This window comes from Anneissia japonica, unplaced genomic scaffold (assembly GCF_011630105.1).
Source record: "Anneissia japonica isolate Jap-2015-1 unplaced genomic scaffold, ASM1163010v1 scaffold287758_len931624_cov196, whole genome shotgun sequence".
NCBI lineage: Eukaryota > Metazoa > Echinodermata > Crinoidea > Comatulida > Comatulidae > Anneissia > Anneissia japonica.
This window is the reverse complement of record NW_022722245.1, coordinates 167,858-193,522: the sequence shown is the minus strand read 5'-3', so window position 1 is coordinate 193,522 and position 25,665 is coordinate 167,858. Positions and strand designations below refer to the sequence as shown.

General features: G+C 34.0%; 1 protein-coding gene across 3 annotated transcripts; it reads right to left on the bottom strand.

Annotated features, from left to right (window-relative positions):
- Positions 1 to 1,384: 1,384 nt before the first annotated feature.
- LOC117111785 (sister chromatid cohesion protein PDS5 homolog A-B-like) lies at positions 1,385 to 24,897 on the bottom strand. 3 transcript variants are annotated; one of them, XM_033254775.1, is made up of 27 exons: positions 24,748 to 24,897; positions 23,273 to 23,385; positions 21,515 to 21,712; positions 21,220 to 21,404; positions 20,749 to 20,956; positions 20,004 to 20,144; positions 19,267 to 19,382; positions 18,956 to 19,050; positions 18,555 to 18,700; positions 17,461 to 17,612; positions 17,027 to 17,140; positions 16,379 to 16,509; positions 15,854 to 15,993; positions 15,385 to 15,600; positions 14,985 to 15,145; positions 14,295 to 14,418; positions 13,305 to 13,529; positions 12,959 to 13,095; positions 12,193 to 12,316; positions 11,311 to 11,515; positions 10,681 to 10,795; positions 9,791 to 9,917; positions 8,439 to 8,630; positions 7,117 to 7,829; positions 5,792 to 6,325; positions 4,932 to 5,106; positions 1,385 to 3,644 (listed from the first exon to the last, which is right to left on the bottom strand). In XM_033254775.1, the coding sequence occupies exons 2-27, from the start codon at positions 23,378 to 23,380 to the stop codon at positions 3,612 to 3,614; spliced, it is 4,815 nt and encodes a 1,604-aa protein (XP_033110666.1). In that variant the 5' UTR covers positions 23,381 to 23,385; positions 24,748 to 24,897; the 3' UTR covers positions 1,385 to 3,611. The 3 variants fall into 3 exon arrangements, with proteins under 3 accessions (XP_033110666.1, XP_033110668.1, XP_033110667.1); XM_033254777.1 differs by lacking the exon at positions 24,748 to 24,897 and adding an exon at positions 24,489 to 24,582; XM_033254776.1 differs by lacking the exon at positions 24,748 to 24,897 and adding an exon at positions 24,441 to 24,557.
- Between the last annotated feature and the right edge of the window lie 768 nt (positions 24,898 to 25,665).

Genomic DNA, 25,665 nt, shown 5'->3' with positions numbered 1-25,665 from the left:
ACATTTTTAAGACAGTCGTTGATGGTAAACCGAGTTCTACTACATCTTCTGGTATTCAGGACTGGAATGTTCTCCCGAAGCGGGGAAGAGGGTATTGCAATGAGCTCCGCCTGTGGTGTGTTTGTCCTTCCAGGAGCATAACTCAAAAACTACTGGTCCGATTAACCTCATACATACATACATACATACATGCATACATTGACAATATTACATGCATCTCGGTCCTCAAATTTGGTGCTCATCAGAAGTAGGATATAGATTTTATAACATTATTTATATTGTTTTTCGGTCTTAACTGTCAGAGCCATCTCTTGGGGATCATTCGACCAAGTCATTTTCCTAGGCCAGGTTGACTCAAGCGAAGCGACCATGTGTAAAATTCTGGCCGGCAGACTGGCAGCAGTCCGGAAGACGTGCAAGCCCAACTGATGGGCATGCCACTTGAGGCCTATGCCAGAAAACAAAACAAGGAGATTTAAACCCCATACATTCGATTAAATTAAATTTACACTTAATATGTGCACCTTTTCTGCTTGGCGATATGTATAGCTGGTAATATTAAACCCCTATAATACAACAACCACCAGCGGATTGAGCACATCGATGAACAAAGACATCAAGGTGAGGGTTTGTAATCACAGATTATCTTATTTATTATAAGGTGGCTCAAGGTCCAGTAGTCACTTTAAAAGAGCATTTTATTCTGAGCCCCATATTGGAATTTGTTTTCATCTGTTGAAATATTGTTTTGTAACTTTATTTTTAAGGTAATTATCATTTTCTCTGAGACAAACATTAGCGTTTAACATTCAGTGTTCACTAAGCATTGGAAGAACTTAAAGTTTGTTTGTAGGATGTTCAAAATAAAGTTCACATAACTATACCCAGTAGTGGTGGCTCCATAAATTTGGCCACAAGGGGTCCGATATGTCAAACTGAGGTGTGGGAACCAAGGGGTCAGACTAGAGCCTCGGTTGAGCCCTGTTTTAAAATATCCCTGATAGGGTTCAGGGGAAGACTACTTTTTGCAAGGTAGTCTTCAATTTGTTCTTGAGATGGTCCCCTGGGCCTGAAAGGTTGTGTAACACTGGTTTGTATATTGGAAGCAACACAAGAACTCTGGCCAAGTTGTCCTAAATAGTGGTGTGATCATGGGTAAAACAGGTGACTCACAAACACTAGACATTTCAATTTTCCTGATATATTTTATAATTAAATGTGTAGCCTAGGAAGTTTGGTTCGACCATTCTGATTGATTTTTGAGGTACAGTATTTTCTGATTTTATTTGCACTGTATATTTTTTAAAATTAACAGGCACTTCTTGTTTCATTTGCAGCATAAGTAGCTTTAACACACACACAAAAAAAGGAAGACAACCTCAAATCCAAACCCAAGAGTATTATTTACAATCTCAAAAAAAAGACAATTAACATGGGATTAAAAACAAAGTTGAAACTATTATGTTACAAACTCACTCAAATACACAAACATGTTATTATTTTCAAATACATAATCAATCTTGTAAAATTGATTGAGGGTGATGTTTTAAAAATAACATTGCATTTCAAAAATTAGTTAACATAATTCCATTTACTTTTGAATATTACTTTGAATGCCTGATTCACAACATCAACAATTACCTGCTCATCATGTGCCTATTTTTTAAAATCAAATAATACAGACATGGCAATAACCAAAACAGAAATGTTTTACTTGTTAAATTAAGACAATTACTTAATACATTATAAATAATAAAAGATGTTGCATCATAATAGCATAAAATGCAATAATTGAAGTGTCTCTCACTAGGATTATTCCAATTCCCCATTTTAAGCTTTGTAGTAAAACCACGGTGTATCTTCCTTCTTGCTAAGATACAACATTTCGTATGGATTAAAAAATGCATATAAGTATATAAACATAGTTAGGAATATAGCTTGTGGAGATAACATCCCCACAACATATACATATCAAGCACATTCACAATGTTATTTTCATTACAGTACTTGAAAGGTACACATTATTGAATTGATTGGCACATCAATCAAATCATTATCAAATTTACATATATGGACATGCATAGCAACTTTGATGTTCAAGCTCAAGTTCAATAATAGCTTCAAAATCACATTTCTAAAAAAAAAACAAAAAAAAGCAATCATTTTTTTGAGATCCTTTATTGCTTTCCTATCACAAAATCTTCAAATAAAAAAGAAAAAGAAAAAAAGAAAAACAATCCTCACCCAATTCATTTAAAATTGCCAGAATACAATTACTCCACAAACTGAAAAATTAACACTAAGAAATAATCTTCTAAAATCACACTAAGACATCATATAAAATATTCTCCCCACAAAACCCTTAAAAAACTCTCACATCCAACATGCCAATAGTCTCATTGTAAGTCAGTTTTAAAACACATCCTCCCCTCCCACTTAACAACATAATTTTGCATGCAAGTATGTAGTATATTGTCCTCACTAATGTGCATGCACAGAACAATGCTGATCCGGTCAGAACACGCAACAATATACATTTGAACTCTTTCCAACTCTCAAGGAACTTTTATGAAGATATCCATGCATGTTAGTTAATGAGAACAACACTGAACCTTAGGTTAAGACATTTTAAAAAAATTGAGCATCAACATCAATTTACATGTTTGGTGGCCTCAATTATATGCCACAAAAGCTCTATCAAACATATTGTATATGCAATATTTAATCAAGATGTTAATCTTGTTCACAGTCATTAAATTATTTAATGATTTTTATGATTTTAAGAGTAACCTCTGGATTGTAATTTAAAATAAAATTAAAAAATTCACTAAGAAAAAAAATAATCAAAATAATCATGTACAGATTGGCCCCTTTTTACCTTGCAACATAATGACTACCTAAATGACTGAAAGACAACGATCAACACTCCCCAGTCACTCAATATTAATTATTTACAATTTTAAATTCTGTGAAATGCATTCAGAATTTTTAAATAAATATTTTAATTAAAAATTAAATACTTGATGTGACATGCGAGACAACTTCAAAATGTCCATGTATAAATACCAATGAATAACACAATAGAATGACTTTGACTTCCATGACTAAATAAGAGAGTAGAATTGTTGACCAATGCACTTAAACTAACAATTACACAACACCAAGATAACAATCTGCACATGTAACCCCCATGGTATAGTCAAGTTAGCAAGCTTTGCTGCCACACCAACATAAGCTGCAACTGACAACAACAAGATGACAAGCACTGCACCTGCAACCCACTATATCAAGGTAGCAATCTGCAACTGCAACCCACAACCCCAAGATGACAAGCTGCAGCTGCAACCTACTACATCAAAGTAGCAAGACATCATAGCACAGTGTAGAAAGCTGCACTTGCAACCCACAAGAACTATATCAGGTAGCAAGCTGCACAACCAAATATATCAAGATAGCAAGCTTCACCTGCAACCCACTACATTAAGGTAGCAAACTGCACTTCTAACCTACAACACCAAGATGACAAGCAGCAACCCACAACACAAGGTGATTAGTTCTTGTATTCTTGGAGTACAGGATGGCTTAAATATAGACAATGAATTCTTGGATGTTTATTTCCGCCTATTCCGGCTTCGTCGAGATATCTGAAAAAGGTAATGGAAAATTACATGATGATTATTTACATTATATAAACTAATTAGCATGTAAAGAGATACAGGTTGTTCAAATTCTACAAATGTTGACTGAAAACCATTGTGTATCCATGGTTACTTTGGGTTGGATTTATTTAGAAATTCTTAACTTAGAATAAGTACCAGATTAGAAAAGAATGAAAACATAGTAATTGAGAATTTCAGAATAACCCTTTAGGAATTTATGCTTGTTTCCAAAGGAGTCCTTGTGAGACAATATTGAAAAAAAAGACAAATTATGTATTAATAACATCATTACTATCATTGGATGTAAAAATATAGAGTATATATTTATTATCAATTTACTTGACCTAAATAAATAAATATTTAAAGTCTATTATGAATGTATATTATACTCAGAGTGTAACTATATTTAATGCATTTTTTCCCATGGTGAATAGCAGCAATTGAGTTACAAAAATATAAAGTGTATTTATTTATCAATTTACTTGACCTAAATACAATAAATATTTAAGGTCTATTATGAATGTATATTATATTCACAGAGTGTAACTATATTTAAGGCATTTTTCCATAGTGAATAGCAGCAATTGAGTTACAAGTGCTTGGTTAGACAAAACAAGTAAAACAATAATGAAAAATTCAGTAGGTAATGAAAAATTTCACTCATTCATTCAATAGTCTGGAGTTGTTGACTGTTATTTTGGTATGCACAATAACAAAGCAATACATATCAGATATTGAATGAAGTACCAAATGGTAAAAGAAAACAAGAAAAGTTTTAGACACAATACCAAGAACAAAAAATGAATGAAAACTATAGAAACTGAACATTGCAACATAAAGCCAAAATGCATTTTTGTTGCCAATCCTGAGTGACCTTTTTCAGCCAAGGCAAAATACATGATGCATGTGATAGTTGCTATCAACCCTCACATTAAGTAAATCCCAACCAACCAACAAACCATTTCTTAACATCACTGTGCTGGGGCTACATAAGAATTTTTTTTTATCCACAAAATAAAAAATAGGATTATGAAGGATGCAGTTATGGTGGACAGGACCATCCAGCCTTGAAGTTTTACACCCAGTCTAAAGCTTTCATGGCCCTCCATTCAAATGTATTAACCCTCTAACCCCATCCTTAAAAGCCACTCTTATCATTTAGAGTTTACAAATGTCTTCACCACCCACCCTTTGTTTTCTACAGCTACAGCCCTGGATTATTTAATGTTCTCACATCAAGTGTATGGAAGGAGTGGATAACAAGCAACTTACATTAAGACTTGATTGTACTGACTTCTTGCTTTGTTTTTCTGCGGCTTCTGCTGCTGCCGCAGCTGCCTTGGGAGTTGGCTTAATCTTTCTGCTTGATCTTCCACTATTATCACTTTTGCTATGTGAACTTGCTACTCCATTTGTTAACCTTGATGGCGCTCTCCGTACATTTCTCCTTAAATAAAATGGAAGATGTTTACATCAATCAGTATGGATTGAACATTAAAAAAAACCTTGAAATTCACATGACATCCAGACAAGCAAATTTTATTCCTCAATGGGATTCAACACATTGTTCAACAGGATTCAACACATTGTTCAACAGAACTTGTATACCTATTTTATGTTAATTGATGTTTTCATAACATAGCCTCCCCTAGATGTAATTTTTCTTTCTTTATTTATAAATTTATTAGGAATTCAACACAAAAAATAATGTCGAAGAGGGAACCAACACAAAAAGTGGGTACACGGCAGTGCTCATGTTTGGTTACTGACTAAACCAATTGTGCGTTAAAGAAATTAATTCCAATTTAACAATGAACTGAATCACTGATATTGGATATTTAAACATATAAAATATTAAAATTTCATGTAAATTTATGGGAATTATGGTAGTATACAATGCAAATGTGCTGAATAATTAAGTATTAATTATGTAAGACTAAATAGCATAATCCCACAGATACGTAAAACAACAGACTCCATCTTAATGTCATCTTGCATTCTGCCAAGTTTTAAATCAATCAGACTTATCAAATTTTAGTTATCCTGGTAACAAACAATTTACTACTGACAATGCTACTTTGGAGAGAGGCAAATAATTAGTTTTCAAATACTTTAATTTATAAGGAACTCACATATTCTTCTTTACCGGTGTTGCTTTTTTCACTGGGGTTGTTGCTTTTTTCACTGGTGATGCATTTTTGACTGGTGATGCTTTTTTGACTGGTGATGAGAAATTTCTTTTCAGAAGAGATCCTTTATTTGCATTTTTGAGCGGCGTGTTGATTTTTCCTGCTGACTTTCTAGGTGATTGCTTAGCTGGTGAGGCCGAGGTAGATGATTTTGATGAGTTTGCTGGACTTGTGAGGATCTGACGAGTGCTAGCTTTCTTTGGCGATGGTGAGGCCAGAACTTTTTTAGTGGGCGATGACTTTTTAGAAAAATTATTAGATCTTTTAGCAAAAGACTTGCTTGCATTTTCCTTTACATTTGAAGACTGCCTTGATGGTCGACCTGGTGAGGATACATTCTTATTATTTGCAGATTGCTTGGGCCTTTTAACTGGTGATGCTTTGCTAGAAGACACTGAAGACGAAGACGAAGATGGTGATGAAAAACGTGACTTTTTAGCAGGGGATGCTGGGGATTCTGCAGCCTTGGTGAAGTACCTGTAAGAAAACATAATTATCAAGTCCAGCAAAACCTTGACAATGCTAAATCTATTTTATTTTCTCCATGATGCTACTGAATAGCTAATAACAATGACTACCACTAACCAGCAGTCAGTGAGGCTTGCCTCAAATGCTGATAACATAATTTGCTAAGATTACTTATTCAAAATGACAAATGATTATCAATTAACAATGATTACAACTGACTAGTGACAACATAAAATACTCTTTAACAATGACAATGGTACATATTAACATTGGAACGTTAAATGAGAATTTTCCTTTACCATGGAAGACAACTAAATTGTAAAATTAACACCAGAAAGGCATTCTGATTATTTTTGTAGCTCAATGTTGACTTCGGTCCTGGTTACATTTTGTGTATACACCATTTTCGCTAAATTTGAAATGAATAAATTTGAAGCCTAGGCATTTTGCTTATGTAGTTACCAGCCTTTATCTGTGCTCTGCTTATGGTGCATGTCCTCAGTGTTGATGTAGAGGCCAAGGCTAGTCTTCGAAAACGAAATGCCAAAGCAAAAAAAAGAACGAAATGCCAAAGCAAAAAAAAGAACTTGTAATCTAACTAAAGTGGACAATGGAATTACTATCAACTGTAATACTATTGCACATTGTCAACAAATGGTTTTGGTAGGGTTTACACTTGCATAGTAAAATTTTTTATGTAAAATTATGTGGGTTTTGTGAAATGTGAAATATCCTTTCAGTAATGTTTAACATAATCAGCTGAAATTTCAAATAATTTAGTAAAGATAAGATAATCATACCTTTTTATACTTTGTGATTCTGGTACAGCTTTCAACTTTCCTCGACCTCTTGAAGTACTGGGAGATTTACTATTAGATGGTGATTTTAACGGTCGCCCCCTTGGTCTCTTTATATCACTTCCACTACTGCTACTAGGAGATGACAAGTCCCGTATAACCATGCCCCTGTTATCAACTTGTAACACTGAGGATGAATCAGTTTGAGAATCTTCGCTACTACTTGGACTGCCTTTTTTCCTCCTGCTTGATACAGATTTTGAATTGTCTAACTTTTTGGCATTTGCCGACTTCAGTCTAGCATTTCCTTTTTTCGGTACAATACCGTTAACTTTATCAGTTTTTAACCGTTTGTTCATCGTTCCTGCTTTCTTAACAGGAGAATTTTCTGCGGCTCGTTTCCTATTGTTCTTAGTAGGACTTGATGAAGGTGAGGAACTAATCTGAGAAGATCGTGACTCCCTCAATGGCCTCTTGTCGGGAGATGCTCCCACTGTACCCTTTCGCTTTGGGCCTCGTTTATTTGATGGAGGTTCTTCTTCATGCTGTATTTTGTCATTTATTTTACTAGGTGTATTTTCATCTGATTTTTCAGATTTCTTTCTACCTGTTGATTTGGTTTCCTTAGTTGATTCTTCATCCACGTCTTTTGATTTGCCAGCTCTGGTATTTTTCCTTGGAGGTGTTTCTAGAAGCTTGTCATTTGAATTCTTTGGCTAAAATGAGATGAATATTGTCATTAAGTCACTATCATACTTTTATAATATGTACTACTAGGTCTACTAAACATTCTTTTTATAACATACTCATTATTTTCTTATATTTTATATATATGTCTTGTGCGTATACAAACATACTTATTTAAAATGTAACAGAGAAGCAGGGGTATCTTTGCTCATTCTTAATATATGACCAAGCATAGACCACCTCGATTTATCAATTTATAAATGTCTAACACTTGCTATCTCATAATCTGTTATTCTTAACTAATTGTTAATTTTTTTTACATCTTACTATTATTAACGTTAAGTGATTTAGCTGTCATTAAGAGCCCTGGTATGGCAGAGCAAGAATACTAACCAGCAAGCCATATGCCTTTATTTAACCATTTTTTTTTGTCAAGTTATATTTTAGCTTCTTTTGTTTGGAGGCATGTACTTCTAACCTAAAGTCAGTTTAAGTTATTAGTGCAAGTAAATGACATTCACCTTTTATCAAGTTGAAATTTTGGGCACAATAAGGGCACAATACTGTATATATTTTTATACTTAAACTTTCCTAGGTAAGACATTTATGAGAAGTTGCTTATAAAATGATTTGCATACTTTATTATCACTAGGGTTAAACTCGTGCTGCATAGCCTTGGGTAGAAAGCTCTCAGAGTTGTTGAGTGGTTTCTTTGGCTTAGCAAACAATTTAGAGGGCAGTGGGGTTGGTGTTGGGTACTCTTTCAGGTCAAAACTTGCACTCTTAGACATCAGTAATCCATGGGCTAAGTCACATACTGCATATAATTTCTGAAAATAAAATAAATAATACTGATTGAAATAACAAGATACAGCTTCAACTCATTCATTGCATGGTGACAGCAAGAGAAATGGAAAAAGACAAGTTATGAGATGCAAGATGACAAGAGAGACATGGTGCAAGATGACAAAGTAGTATGTAAAATGAGATGATAAGAGATATGATACAAAATGATATAAAGAAAAAGATAATGCAAGAAAAAAAATGACACTAGGCAAGATGATGAGATTTATTGCAAGAAAACAAGTCACAAGATGCCACATGAAATAAAAAGAGAAACAAGATAATCCGAGATTACAAACCCTCGCCCTGTTGCGCTATATCTATATATGGAGTCGATTTGCTCAATCTGCTGGTTGTTGTTGTATTATAGGGGTGTAATATTACTAACTATACATACTTTTCAGGTGAAATGTAGCCAAGCGGTAAAGGTGCACGTATTATGTGCAAAGTTAATCAACTGTATGGGATTTAAATCTCCCTCTCTTGTTATATATTTGTCTCTTTTTTTTAAATTATTATTTATTAGTATTATTATTATTAACTTTTTATTATTTGTGCATTTATTGAATATTTTTTTCACATTTTATCATTATTCACAATTATATTTTTTTGTATAAAATCTTGATAGCAGATTGTGAGATATATACGGAAGGAAAATATTTGAAACATTCCAAAATATGCATCTTACATCTCCAATCCATCCGCCAAAGGAGGCCTAGCTTTATAGGCCTCAGGTGGCAAGCCCATCAATCGGCTTGTACACTGTCCGGACTGCTTCCAGTCCGCCGTCCAGTATTTGACATGTGGTTGATCGCTTGAGTTGGTCTGCAATAGAGTCAGCTTGGCCTAGCCAAACGACTCGCTTGGAATTGGCTTTGTCAGTTGCGACCGAAAAATATATAAAAAATGTTGTAAAATCTGCATTTTACTTCCGATCAGCACCAAATTCGCAAAGGACCGAGATACACGTAATATTGTCAATGTGTAAAAATTTGAAGTGGATTGGTGCAGTAGTTTTGAGTTATGCACCCGGAAAGACACACACACCACAGACATGCTACTGCAATACCCTTGGGTAATGATGAAGATTATAAATCATATTGTTTGAGATAACAGGTGAAATGATAAGATGTTCAAAAAAACGTACTCTGTTGGCTGATTTCTCATCTGGATTTTGCCCATCTTTCATGGTTTTAATAGTTTCAATAAGTTTCTTGAGGAAGCTGAAATTCTCACTCTTCACTAATAGTGGTTCCAGCATGAACAACAAACACCTGACAAATGAATGTATATTATAATCATAACTACAATATAAACTACAGCAGTCACTCCACAGAGTGTATACCTTCACACCTGTGCATGGATACCAAACAATATGCAGGCTGTGTATGATCGGCAATTCCATTATTTTCTTTTATGCTCGAGGGTAAGTTCAAGGGAAAAATATTGAATTTCTATGTCCTTGACCTTTGCTTCCCAACGGTTAATATCTCTTTCTTAGATTATTATGTAACATTCCGCTAAATTTTTTTGACAAACAGACAGACAGGGTGAATACATAGCCTCCTCAGCAGAGGTAATGAAAACCATAATGCTTAAACATTATATACATTGCCAGATTCACTTAATATTAACATAGCAAAAATCACAAAAAATATAAATTACATATTCAAGTAAAAACATATTTACGAATTACACATATTATGTTCTTTAACGCACACACGAATCATATTGCACACATAACCAATGGCCTAAACATGTGATCAAAAGACGGTGTGCTTTATATACTTGCATTTCGGCCCGCCAGCTGATGTGAGACTGGCTAGTTATCTGGAGGTCGTGGGTTTGATTCTCACACAAATCACTTGCAAGATTTTGTCCACAAGTAATTGGGAACATACTGAGTATTCAGTAGGCTAAAACACCAGGTAGGGCAAACATCACTCCTATGGAATAAATCAAAGATCTTCACGGTTCAGCGCACACACAGTGGCTACCATAAGTTTAGTGGACTGAGCTATGCTGCTGTTTACTTACTCTTTGATATCTCTCAGTGCTTCTATATCCTTCAAGGTGAGAAAGTCAGGATCATGAGCCAACAAGTGGATTGTATATGGCACAACATACTCCGGTAACAAAGACATCATTTGAGCTATCATTAAAAATAGAAATTAATATAATAAAGTATAATTGACAAATAGGAAAATACCTAAAAAAAAAGAGGAGAGAGACAATTATCTGAATAGTGCTGTACAGAAATTTAGGATCGAGATCACAGATATAACAACACTTGTTTTTACTTTAAATGATTTTTGTATTATTCAAAAAACATTAAAAATGAATTAAATTTTGTTTTCTTACTCTATACATTATTACTTTGTTGGAGAAAAATGTGAAATCGAAGTCATTTTATAACAAACAAAAAAATGCCCAGTGAGCTTGGCTCCTGTGGCAAGGCTTAGCCCTGTACAGCATTAAGTTATGCCATTAAAAATGCTATTGAAAATTCAAATTATGAATTACAATTTTTCTCAATTACAATTACTATTCAGATGCAGGGGTGCATAACTGGGAATTGTCACTGTAAGTATATGTACATTACTTTAGTCAACAATTTCAGTTTTAAGGCATCATATAAACTACTACAGTAAATCACAGTTATCTTACCATTATTCCTCACATGCTGGCGTACACACTCCCGTCGTGTCTGTATGTTGCGTACTATAAATTGCTTGGCCTGTGTCCGGCTTTCCTTTACAGGATCTTTGGCACATAATGAGAAAATACTCATATAACTAAGTGGTAGCCGCAGTGATATCAGATGCTTGTTGAGTTTTTTAGCAAATCGGGTTCGGACATGGTAACATTCATCCTAAATAAAGTAGATATGTTATCAAATTTATAATCAAAAATAAATTAAACTGTTTTTACATAGCTTCAAATAGTACACATTTTTGTACCTACCAAATCCAGAAAGCCCTCAGATTTTTCTCATGAAATAAAAGTCAATTCTACTTTCTAAAGCCAGGTATATGTTATCAGATTTGTCAGACTCTGCTTTGCCTGAGAGTGAATGCACAAGTTTCAGACATCTGATCAGACCAATCATGTTTTACCCCTCTATTGAATGCGAGACATTGATGCTCTGCGAAGTCTGATGATAAACTGTCTGATTAAAAATGTGATGCCCTCCGTAAGTCTCATAATGAGTCTTTGTTTAAAGAGCATCACATTATGTTGTCTCTCCTGCGTTCAAACAAGCAAGCAAAGTTCTCTCACAAATTAACCCATTTCTTGCTTGTTCAAATTGATTGCTTGTTTTGACTAATCTGTTAATAACCGTCTCCCTGAAGTCAGCAGCAGCTGGCCATGGATATTAGTACACAAAGTAAAATGCTATAAGATGTGTTATCTCCATGAAGAGGCTTTTCCCAATTTCAGACCCTTAGATTTATAAAGCATTTTTTAAATAATTTATTTAAAATATTATGGTAAGTAAAACAATCAATAGCTAAAATCCAGTTGACAACTTGATACTACATAACTTACATTAATAAGAAGAGCCACTAGTTGGAATTGCTCTTGAGTTATAAGCTCTGAGAAGCAGGGTTCTTGTGCAAGCTTCAGCATGGCACAGCCTGCAGCTAGACGCAGCCTAGCCATATCAGTTCTCCTGAAAAAATTAACACAAACACATTAGAGATACAAAACTAAATTCAGCAACTATTTTGGCAAGAAATATTAGAAAAACTTAACATTCAGAAACATGTTCATGTGATAGTCACCGAATTATTGAACATTTTGGAAACTGTATTATGATATAAATAAGGCTAGACCCAAAAGGTTGCCATTTTCTTAGCACTTTCCAATGAAAATCTTAAAGCACTTCCCATAATAGTCTGATCTTTATAAGATACACAAAGGAAGGTAATACACAATGTGTATCCCCTTCCATTGCAAGTGTAGTTTTCTTATTTAGAATAGTATAAACCATTATTATTCAACCTTTTCCACTCCCTGGAGAGTATTCTTAGTTATGCAAATGTAGCACCACAAATTTCATTCCAAATCATTCCTCTCTCACCAGGTACCACATACACTCCAAGGCGAAGAAAGGCAAACATAGGTATCTTGCCCAAGGACACAAGCAGGGCAACAGCATCTGCCTTAAACTCACAACATTGCTATTGAATGCCCAAAGCATCACCACTGCACCAAACTGCTCCAACAAGATATATTTCATATGTATGCTAAAACACCTCTTAAATACCTGTCTTACGAGAGACTCTTAGAAAGCATATAAATGACAACTTACTGAATCTTCTGCCTTTCCATAAGGTCACCATCATTTTTGATCATTGTTGCTAAGAGCCTAATAGTTGATGATCCTGATCCTCCAGCATTTGACTTCAAACCTTCAAGCCAGTGTACAAGCAGCTTAATAGCATGAATCTAAACAAAATAAAATATAAATAGCATGAACATTGGTTCTTGTTTGCTCATTCTTTCACAGTACCACAATATGTACAATCAACAATTATGGTGCCAACAACACACATTTTACATTATTCTGGTAGACTACAACAATTCAACTTCAAATGTATTATTGTTTGGTCTACAGAAGTAAGCTTAATATCACACAATTTCATATGAGTATATACCTTAGCTTGTGTCTCTAAGCACACCTGGTCATCTTGACACCATATACCTTTACTTGGTGTTCCCTCTGTGTTATCTAGCATTAGTAATCCCTTTACAACACTAACAGCTACCACAGTTTTCATTGCATTGCTGAAATGCTCTGGTGCACACTTTGAAAGGAGGCCCAATGTGGTAAGCGTGGTTAAGATGTACTCATTTTCAAGACTCACTTTGTCTTTAATATCCTGTGTATGAGAAAAGAAATTCATTACATAATTCTAACCTATTATCACATATGTCTAGTTAACTTGATATGAATACTATCTGTGATCAAAAGCTAATATTTCATCCAAAAAATTAAAAAAAAACATATTTACAGGGTTGTAGCTGCAGAAAACTAAGGGTGGGTGATTGACATTTTAAGGGTGGGTGGGTGATAACATTAATAAACTCTAAACAATAAGAGAGGATTTTGAGGATGGAAAACTTGGGTAATAAGGGTGGGTGGAAGGTCATGAAATTAGCTTTAGATTGGGTGGCCTCACCCACCATAACTACATCTCTTCTATTATCTTCACCGGTTAAAGGTATATTTCCTCTAAAAATTACAAAACAAAATCTTAAAAAACAATTTTGAAATTAAATTGTTCATTTGCAGTAAGATACATTTTTATCTACTTTTATTACTGAAAATAATTTCCAAATTAACTTGAGCATATAAATTATTGAATTCAAAAATGTGTGCCCTGATATTTAAACAGAATAATGATTAAAAAATCAGTAGACACTTGCAGTGTGGAAGTGTTGCTTACATTTTTTGTTAAGCTAATTTCAAATATGATATTAATATTTATTGGTGTTTTTTTATGGGACAATACATCTTTAACAAATGCATAAATAATACTGATCTCATATGCATTGCATACACTCTTAAATTTGTTTATAATCAATTTAAGGATGTAAAGTAAAAACTGAATAAAACAACCTGTGTCTCACTGGAAGTCACATACCTCAAATAAGACCTTAAAAGCTGCAATTTTGTCTGCAAGTATTTTGTTGAGGCAAAGAATAGCTTTCTTGGCTTGAGCTGGTGTACCTTCTCTGGCTCTGGTTTGGAGTACTGGTATCAATTTCCTGCACAGAATAACATATCAAGTGATTATGGTTCAATTATGAATATGGATGGCAATATGATAGTGATGTTTGTTATGAGTGACTGCATTCTAATTTCAACACATGTTTATTCTTGGAAAATTGAAATACGGTAATAATTTCTCTAATGTCTCACTTTATGAACTAATTCAACAGAAGTTATTAAAATTAAATTCTTAAGATTGTGGGGAGATACATACAGTGGTGTATCTATAATGGTGCATAGATACTTTCCCTACCTTCAGTCAACCCCCACTGAAATTTTTTTGAAGCAAAATTATACTCAAGTAGTTAAATATAACCTAATATCACCAGCTTACACTTCACTTAATCATTGAACGCTCCCTCCCTCATTTCCCTTCCTCATTTCAATAGTCATGGATATGCCACATTCAGCATTTATTCTTACAACCAACCAACTGATGATAAACTTCCATTATGGGATCTGGGAAGCAGGTTGATTTTACTTACTTAAAAACCAAATCCTTTAATGAACAGACATTAAACACAGCGCCTTTATGTTAAGGACTGTGATTAGGTAGACTTACTTAGCATACTTGGGAAAAGCAGACTCTAAGTTGTCACCAGTGTTGATAAGTACTTGTAAGGCCGCATTGGACACCATATCATCAACGCTGTCGAGCAACTGTATTAGTATATTGTACGTTTCCTCCGTTTTAAAGGTTGCTGGAAATATCACAGATAAGGTCTGAAATAAGAGAAAAAACAATGTAGTGACAACAATAAAGTTAAATTGAATTAGTGTATGGCAGGTCTACAAATAACTAGATTCACCAACAAAAAAAAAAAAAAAAAAAAAAAAAAAGGAAAAAGCTGGACCAAAATTGTAGGTTAGCACATAGCTTAGCATAACAAAATTTATAGCTTTAAATTTAGATAGATAGAAAGAAAAACCAACTCATGTAAAATCTGTATTTCTTAACATACTTGCAGAAGTTGTAAGCCTCTGACAAGAGCGCCCTCTTCAGCTTCACCACTGATGGGAACTCCCTGACCGAATGCCTCTTCCGCTACATATTCGATGAGGGCCTTCACTGCTTCGCTGTCTATTGTTAACGGTGCACTACGTTCAAGTAATTTTTGAACTGTTTCATACATTGCATTTGGACTAGACGGATCACCAAATTTCTTCATAATTTCTTTCTGCAAAAATATATTTGTTTTGAAATAATTAAACTTATGAACAAATGTGGCTGGTTGCTGAACTTGTTGAAACTACAGAACACTATTTTATCATTAATTATAATTTTATTCAACTATGAATATATTAAATACTTGTATTATTACTTTAACTACTATTACTTATTGTATATTATATTACATAACAATAATTTATAATAATAATAAAGATTTTGATTAGAAGTTAGTATAAAACATGATCTACAATACAGCATACCACTGCAAACGTTGCCTTCTTGCATGTGACACCTGGACTGACGATGGTCTGTAGGAATTTTCTAATGCGCAGATCTGTATCCAGCACCTCACGCAGCCTTTTGAGATGTTCTTGTGCTTTGGCTGGATCAGGCAAACATTCTAAATCAAAAGAGTATGTTTGAAAATTATATTAAATCTGATATAGTAATTTTATTCTTATACTATACCAAGTACACTGAGCCAATGCTCACTGGTTCAATCATATATGTATAATACTGCAGAACCGACATCAGGTTTTGTATGCACCTTGAGAATTAGACTTGATTCAGGGTGACCAAAGAATCAAGTGTTGGTTGGTAACTCCTTTCCAAAATGTGATGAAAAGTTACAACATTAGGTCAAATGTTATAGCCATTTTACTTACATTTTGGCAACCACTGGTTGTAGAGTCATTTTTAGTTGTCAATTTATTCGGAACATTCATATCTATTTGCTCTAATTGTAAATTATAGTAAAAAATGAAGCATCCTTTCTGGCCACTTACTGCTAATAACAATAAGTTTTGTAAACATTTTCTTTGCTCTGATTTCGTCTGCTTCTTGCTCGTAGAGTTCCAGTAGTCCCTGCAAGTGGGTGCGTACCATAAACTGACTTTTAAGTAACTCATTGACAGCTCTGTAAGTGAACAAGCAAAAACATCAAGGTAAAGCAATAAACAAGGGTCTTACTACTGCATTAAATGTCAAGTACACAACAGTAGTACAACGTCGCTCCACTTTAAGAGACTTGCTTTATGTAAACATCTTGTGCACATATGTCTTGAATAAGGGGTTGCTACTTAGACAATAATTATCCTTGCTCCTTGTGCCTAAATACTGAATTAAAAAACAAATGCAGCAGGACATATTTCGTATAAATCGATCAATCAATTGGGAGAAGTATAATTCCAAACTGATGATCGTTGGCACTGAGTGTTATTACCCTTGGTCACTGGATAACATACAATGGCAAACTAGCACAAAGTGCAACCTTCTCTGCTCCCTGGAGAGTATAGTCAGGGGAGTGTACTCAGTGTACCAAACTAGTACAATCAATGCCACAACATCCTAACAGGTACCCATTCATACTCCAGGGTAGACAGACAGATGGGTATCTTGTAGATGAGTGGCTGGTAAAAACCTGGTTATTTTACCTGACTGAATGCTGATCAACAGTTGCATAAAGTTCAAACATCCTTCTCATTCTCTCTTCATTTTCCAAAGTGAACGGAACTAATGACACGGTAAAGATCCTTTCTACTAACAGCCTAGAAAAAATATAAATTGAGTTCAATTTTTTAATCAAAATTGATGACACTTTAATTCATATAATTAAATTATTAAATTTTCAAATTGTTGACAAGCCCTAATAAAAACAGATACCTGACTGTGTAAATCCTGACTATAATGTTTATTGAACCTTAACAAGAGTTAATGGAAAAATGAAAACAATAAAAAAAAAGAGAGAATAAAGGTGGGCTACACCCACGAAAGACAAAAAAAAAAAGACTTACCAACTGCATATTATTCTACCTACAAAAGGAAAAGAGACTATAATGTTAAAAAAAAAAAAAAAAACAGTCCTCACTTATCATCCATGTTGGTTTGGTAGTACATGTGCAGTATCTTGTCCTTGATCCATGCCAGCTTTACCTTCTCTGTATTTGTAGATTCTGGGTTGTAATACCATTTCTTGTACACATGACTCAGGCCCAGGATAGCATCCTTACGGATTGACCACTGTAAAAGCAAACAAATACCCATTATGACTTGAAATAGGATGTGTCATGTAAAAGATAAAGCTTTTCCAATATATAACACAAAACAATTCAAACATTAGCTCACCACAGGCAATGTTTCTTTAATGAGGATTAACCAACTTATCTGGGAACAGCCCTTGCAATTTAGACTTAGAACCCAGGTCCGGGTTCGTACCCACTGCTGTCCATTATTCTTGTGTCTTGGGCAAGGTACTTATTTGTCTCTCCACTGAGGAGTACAAACGGGTCTTTGGTAGGATGACTTGAAATTAAATTTGTCTGGTGCTAAGTATCAGCACAATACTTCCCAGGAAGTAATTAGGATCAGAATGTGCCAGTATTGCATACTTTAGTACAAAGAAGCTGTAACACTTTTACTCTTAACTTTGGCAATAGTAAGTCGATTTCAGTAAGGCTATGTTCTCACACGGCAGCTAACGGTTAGCAGGATCCGGATCCTGCTAATCGTTAGCTGCCGTGCGTCCTTACGAGAAAATCCAGATCCGGATACCAAGAATACGATGATCGAATCACTGGCCAATAAGAAACTGGAAATTGTAAACATGTACGTGTGATTGGTTGATGATAAAAACGCACTCACTTGCTAACCGATAGCGCTTGTTAACCGTTAGTGGTATCTGGATACCGCTCCCGATCCGGATACTAGGTCTCCCGTGGGAACCAGGCTTAAATGACCTATAATTTTAAAGCTTATAATGTGGAGAACATGCATATGAAAGTCAATTTTCTTGTTATGATCACTGATGCTGGTTTTGGCATGGCAAGTTCCATTATGGTAGACCAGGCAGGTGGTTGGTTCAAATCCTGTCAACCACCCTCTTACAATCCCTGCCAGATTGCCTCAATCTACCACCTTTTGGAAAAATATTGGGCCTGACAGTTTTTAAGAATATAAACATACCTTTTTATCGAGTGTTCTCTCCTTGACTAGGTTGAACAGGTCAGGGGTTACATTTGTCATGTCTTTCTTGGCAGCTGTGATGATGCTACTGACTACACCCTGACGTACCGATTCTTCAGCATCGTGAACTCGCTCACTCAACTTATCTGTGAAAATAAATTAATCAGGAAATAATTATAATTGGGATTGAAAGGTAAGCATCTTAACCACTGAGATACATCGCTACAACCTACTCTATGACTATCACACATTAATATCAGATAGCCATTCAGCCTTTTTAATGCACCACTGCACTCAGATTTTGCCTTGAAACACAAGAGATACTGGTCCTTTGTTTATTTAATATTATGTAATCAATAATATTCCTAATGATAGAATAGTGACACTAGATATAAACTTACCAGTTAGGTCTTGTACTAGATAAGGATGGTATAGAATAAACTGACTAGCAAAACGAACACATTCAAGTCGGACGTTGATGTTGATATCTCCAAATCTTCAATGAAAAATCATTATAGTTAATAAATGTTTCTAAAAAATATACTTCAAAATGAACTAACGTATCACAAACAAAATATAAGCTCAATCTACACTATATCCAACAAAATAAAATTATTACGTGTACATAAAATATATATAATAAATTACTATTAAAATTATTCTTTCCAGTTAACAAAATGCATTAAAATTGAGTTGGTGTAGAGATTGTTACCTTCCTAAGAAGCAGTTCCATAGTGGTTTATGCTGGGTTGCCAAGTCAGAATCTTTATCTGAAAACATCTTTCCAAGCAATTTGGTAACACTCAACCTTTCACGCTCATCATTACTCTATGAATTAATAAAATTAGTAGTAGCCTTACAATCATGGAAAATATTATTAAACATGATATTAATGTTCAATCACTCATTATTAAAACAATAAAAAGAATGTGACATAAAACCCAGGTCATGGCTTAATCAGGCACATGCAGGATGTGAACAGCAAAGATAAAAAAAAAATCATTTAAAAAAATTAATAATAATTATTAAAATTAAATTAACAATAATTATAAAGTATATTTATGTGATAGTGTGCTAGGGGTAGTTCCATTATTTCCAAGTGCGGTGTTTCCATTTAACAAACAGATCTATTCAGAAAATAAGTATAGGATACAATAAAAAAAAAAAAAAAAAAAACAATGGTGTAATGTATTATGCCAGGTCAAAACTTATGACTGTAAAAGGAAAAAAGAAAGAAAAAAGAAAACATTTTGAGTTGTTTTTTTTTGTCTGGTAGACAAATCAAATATGTTAAAAATAAAAATTAACTTTTGTTATGTTTTCTTTTTACAAATTTTTAGTCCACTAGCCTTGTAGAGATGAATTCCATACAAAAAGTATCTATATGTAATGAATGAATTAGTTGACATACATGCCAGTTACTTAATGTTATTTTAAAGTGATTATTACCTTCAGCTTGAGTTCCAGTTGGGGTAGAACAGACAAGAGTATATTGCTTGACACTTGGTTCAGCTGGTAGATCAGCTCATACATGTACGGGCCTAGCTCAGTATTGTCTTTTTTTCCTAGTATTAGGATGCTGTTGAACATCTGAGATGAAGAGGAAAATTATGTAATAATAATAACAATAATAATAACAATAATAATAATAATAAAAATTATTATTATAACAATAATAATAATATAATTATATTTAATTTAATTATATAACGTTAAGTACCTGTCTGTAGACTACAAAACTATATTTTAAGATACACTCTCAGCAAAAAAGTATCAAATATAATTTGTAAATTTCAGAAAACAGGTAAAAAAAAGAATTAGTGTTCACTGATTTACAGACATTTTACTACACAAGTGCATCTATACAAGTAGTGGATTCAGAAGGTGATGGGATATTGAGACGTTGTCTTTTGAATGTCAAGATTTATTACTACAAAACTGTAAATCTGATTCCATATCTTTAATATGAGCATCCATCTTAAATGAGCCATAAAGAATGAAAAAAAAAAAGCTGTAAATCTTTAAGCTACATTTCAAAGAAAAAATAAATATCTGACATGTTGTGCAACTTCACTCCACTGAAGAGGTGTTTGATCGAAAACTCAGAACCGTTTATAATGAGATACAGATTTCTGAATATTTTACTTTGGAACCTGGCTTTAATGCTACTGAGAGCATATGGAGAATTACTCACAACTTGAATGGATGGTTCGATACTTGAAGCAGTTCTTTTGATTAGATCTTTTGCTAACGTGAAAGCACTTGAGTTCTCGATCTTCTTTGAGTCCAAAAGATTTACCAAAATGCGTTCCAGCAACTCTGATGTAACAGCGTCATTCTCACTGATCAGAGGACACATGATGTCAAGCATAAAAGTACGCACCTTAGGGCTGTGGTTTTCACTGAGTATAGAAAACAAAATCATTTATATCTATTTTAATATATATATATATATATATATATATATCTTTAACTTTAAATTAAATGTTGTCATGTTGATATGTGTGCTTTTGTTTCCAACAGAATTATAAATGAACATACATTAATAATAATTTTGAAACATACTCTATGTATTTCATTTTCAATGTATGATAATGTAATTTAAAAAGGTTTATAATCAATTTAAATAAAACCCAGTATGCCAGTAATGTAAATTTTATGTTACCTTATTATGGTAAAGAATACATTAAAAAGTTCCACAAATATTTCATTTGAATCGGGAAGCTCCATGCATATGTTGTAGGACTTAACCATTGCTAGGTTCTCCAGTAGGTAGAAGTAGCGCTTCCATGATGAGCTTTCGACATTCTCCAATCCCCACAGTTGCTTTGTGATGAAGCGGAAAATGGCCTGCAACATCAACAAATTCTTTGATTTGACGATATTCACACTACCAGACATTATTTTAATTTTAAAAAATTAGATCATTTTAAAGCCAATTTGAACGATTTGAATTTTACCTTTAATGTTTCCATGGTTTTGTAAGGAGCCTCCGGTGCAAATATCCTGAAGATATCAGCTAGGCAACAGGCAACCAGTAGTCGTATATCTTTACTCTGGTGCTTGAAGAAAATATCCTTGACGAGGTGCTGAGCCAAGGGCTCGTACCGGTCAGTTTCCTCTTCCTGCTCCATGTCTTGGAAAGCTCGAGCAAGGGCCTAGAAAATTGATGACAGACAATATGCAAGAAACACTGAAAATGTATAACATAATTTTTTTTTATAAGTCCATCATGACATCATTGTTGTAAACTCAAAAATTATTTTCCCATCCAAAAACTATGCACTAATTTTTAAATAGTGCATGGTGCAACAGGCAACCAGTAGTCGTATATCTTTATTCTGGTGCTTGAAAAAAATATCCTTCACGAGGTGCTGAGCCAAGGGCAAAACCCACATTACTCACTATTGTTCAGACATGTGGTAATGTCGACAAGTGACTAATGTTTAAGCACTGTTTCAGGTTTTGTTAGTTCTTTTTTAAATACAGTATATATTGTAAAATAAATGTAAATATGGAATTTAGGTATAGGGAATAACCTGTCATATAAAACAAATGTGCTACTGTAGTTTTATCTTCATTTCGATCTTCGTTGCATACAAACTATCTGCAGGGCATTGCCTGCTCTCCTCCGGTGCAGCGAGAAGCAAGCATGTGCATGAGTAGTGGGCGATTTTTGAACGGTTCATTTTGTGGCGGGGTATACACATCTGGTTTACTTACGATTAATACATGTGTTGAAATATATATATTAAAGACTTTCACCTAGTAAGTATTGGTTTGGTCTTTGGGATTTTCCAACCGAATTTATCGTATTTAAAATGTGCTCGCTTGATGGCCATGCAAAAATAAGTTATTAATTGTTACAGTAGTTTATCAATAAATATGATTAAGCTGTAATTTAAGTATTGACTGATTCCTCTTTATAATGTATTCAAAAGAATGGCATAGAAGTATTTAACAAAACATTTAAATATACTGAATTAATATTGAAGAATTAATGCAATGTATTGCTACTCTGAAGAATACTGCTTTGAAGGTATGTTTAGGTAGCCTAGGCCCTTACTTCTTTCTACAGTTCTAGGCCTAGGTCAAAGGCCTACTGTCAGTGTGTGTTAATTTGTTCGGGTCTCCGTAAGGCCTAACTCTCCAAGTCAAGTTGCTATTGTGATATAACTCGAATAAAATTCAACTTTGCTTATAGTCGAATTTAATCTAAGTCGAACTATATTTCAGTGGCACTTTAGATTTGACTTAGGCGAGTTTGACTGTATTCTTTCCTAATTTACTGCAGGCACTTCCAGTACTTGTGTACCAGTAATGAAAGTGGTGCAGTTAAAAACAAACCATTAAAATAGAAAGAAAACAACATACAGTCAAAAGAAAATTCAATATAAAACCATTATAAAATTAAATTGGAATGAAAATATTGTCATTTCTTTAAACTTAATTTTTGCTTTGTTTGGAAGTCCATTACAACTTTTAGATCCACCATATAAAAATGTTCTTTTACCTTGATAAATATTCCAATGCATGGTACAATTAAATCATTATGAGTTTGGCTACATGTATATTGTGAACAAAAATAAACTTGGATAAAAACATGCCTTTTAAACTTTCTTTAAAAGTCATAAGAATTAATTGTTAATTTCATCTTGCATATAACAGTATATTCGGCTATTTTTCATCATTATTTGAAAAAACAAAAATTTAATTACCTTTAATCTTCTCATGAGCTCATCTTTAGAGAGGTCAGGGGTTAATTCCTTGACCCCAGATGGATATACAATCCGTGCAGATGATCTATGACCCTTTGTGCGAGTCATGATCCCTGAAAAAATACATAAAAACATACAGTGTAACATCTCACAATTACCAACCTCCAAATTACGAACTCTCTATATTTAGGGCACATAGAAAAAATTATTAGATTATCACTCTTTTTTTTTTAAATTGATGAGGGAGGGCGGTTTTTTTTAAATCAGTACAATAAATTATTTCACTTTTGTTTTTATTGATGAGGGAGGGACTGTTTATATTTGGCCTGTACCTGGGCCTGTAATAGTAAATATTGTATAAAAACTGATTTAATTTTATAGTTTTTTAAAGAAAATGTATTTGAAGTCACATAATTGCATTGTTATTTTATGCTGTTGAAATAATTGATGCGGCAAAATTTTTTTTTATCTTGCATCAATATTTTGACGTGGGTGGGAGTGATAATCTAATAAATTTTTCTATTTGCCCTTACAAAAGGCAATTTGTGGAGATGACATCATTATGAACTTTTTTTTTCTCAATACAGTACAAAAACTCTTAAAAATAGAATTAAAAAATCACAAATATATAAAATATTTCATCAGCTAAAATTATGAAACAAAATGTTTAAACCAATACATCAACTGAAAACTTAATTACAAAAGTAGAAGTAGGCCTAGGCCCTAGATGGCCGAAACAAATTCCATTCATTGGAGAGGACGGACATTATATACTTGCAGTTGCCATTCAGATTCCCATTTACCAAAGGCTAAGTTTGGTAGCAACTGTGCCATTACTCCTACATACTATTACTACTCTAGCTTAAATTAATAGTTACTAACTAGGCCTAGGCCTACTATACTAAGCCTATCCTGGCATAGGGCCTAGCCTGGCCTAACTAAAATAGCTGTTTCCCCCTCCACCCTAAAAATAGGCCTAGCCTATGCCTAGTTTAGCTATGCTTAGGCCCCCAGCTAGGCTAGGCAGGAGGGCCGCTAATTCTAATATATATATAAGGTGTAGGCCTATGCCTAAGCTAGGCCTAGCCTAGCCTACATTTTTGATGAATTATGAAAATAGAATCGTTGTATTTTTAACACAATAATCGTGAATTGTATAGGCTATTACTGAATAAATAAAATCTGCGGAGAAAACAATGTTATAATTTGTTCCCACTTTCGCAAGCAATGCTATGCTGCTCAACTCGTCGCTGTATATTATGTAGGCGATAGGGCCTAGCTAGGACCGACGCCGTTCCCCGCTTCCTCCTTCGCTACTTTTCTGCCAACTCATAAATTGCATTAAAATAAGCCTGAGCTAATAATGTACAGTCTAGACTAGCCTAATCAATATTAACAAAATCTATCCTCCCCTATTCTTGAGCAGTCCTAATTTTTCAAAGCTTTAATTTTTAAAAAAAACTTTAAAGGATTACCTGAATATAGGCCTATTCGTTTTAAGAAAGAAATACGATTTTTAACACAATAATCGTGAATTTCTCCTTTTTCCGATGTTGCAGAGAAAATGGCGCCAATGTTATTTTACAGCGATAACCAACCTTTAAGTGTACCAATTCATTGGATGATTACACATAGACATTTTTATGACTTTTCGATTAAAATCCTCAAATACAAGTCAAACTTTTACACGTTATGCTATACATAATTTCTTAATGTTTACAGCAATCAGAATTTTTAAAATTATAAAAATAATTTGGCAATAAAGTGTTTTAATGAAAAAAACCCAAAATATATTTTGAAAGCAAGTAGCCAATCATAGAAGGTATACTATCATACTACGGCCCTATTAACTAGCCAGACGATCCGGGGACCCATATAGAGGGCGACATTACGGTTTTTATTAACATCAGGAATACTATCGATTGATTGATTGATTGAATTTATTCGATGCTCAAGCATAGAGAAAGGAGTAAAAACTGAGCAAGTGCACTTAAAAGATTTATTTATTAGGGATCGCTTTAGAATTGAACCGGTTAGTCACTGCGTGCGACGGCAACGCGACGAAGAACGTAGGCCTACGCGAAGACGCTATCCTAATCAATATTAACAAAATCTATCTTCCCCTACTATTCTTGAGCAGTACTAATTTTTCAAAGCTTTTTAACGTCTTTTTAATGAGGATCCGTTCAGATTGCTACTGACAATCAGCAGACGGCGTTGCGTCGTCTATCGCTCGCCGGAAGCAAATGTGGATTCGACGGAGTGAGTGTCGGCTTTAAGCCTGTTTTCCACTAGGCGATATTCGCGCGAATCGAAAGTGTGGGTTCGTGCGCATGTGTATTCACATTCCGAAGCGGAAGCGAAAAAATGCGCAACCAATCAGAGCTCAGGAA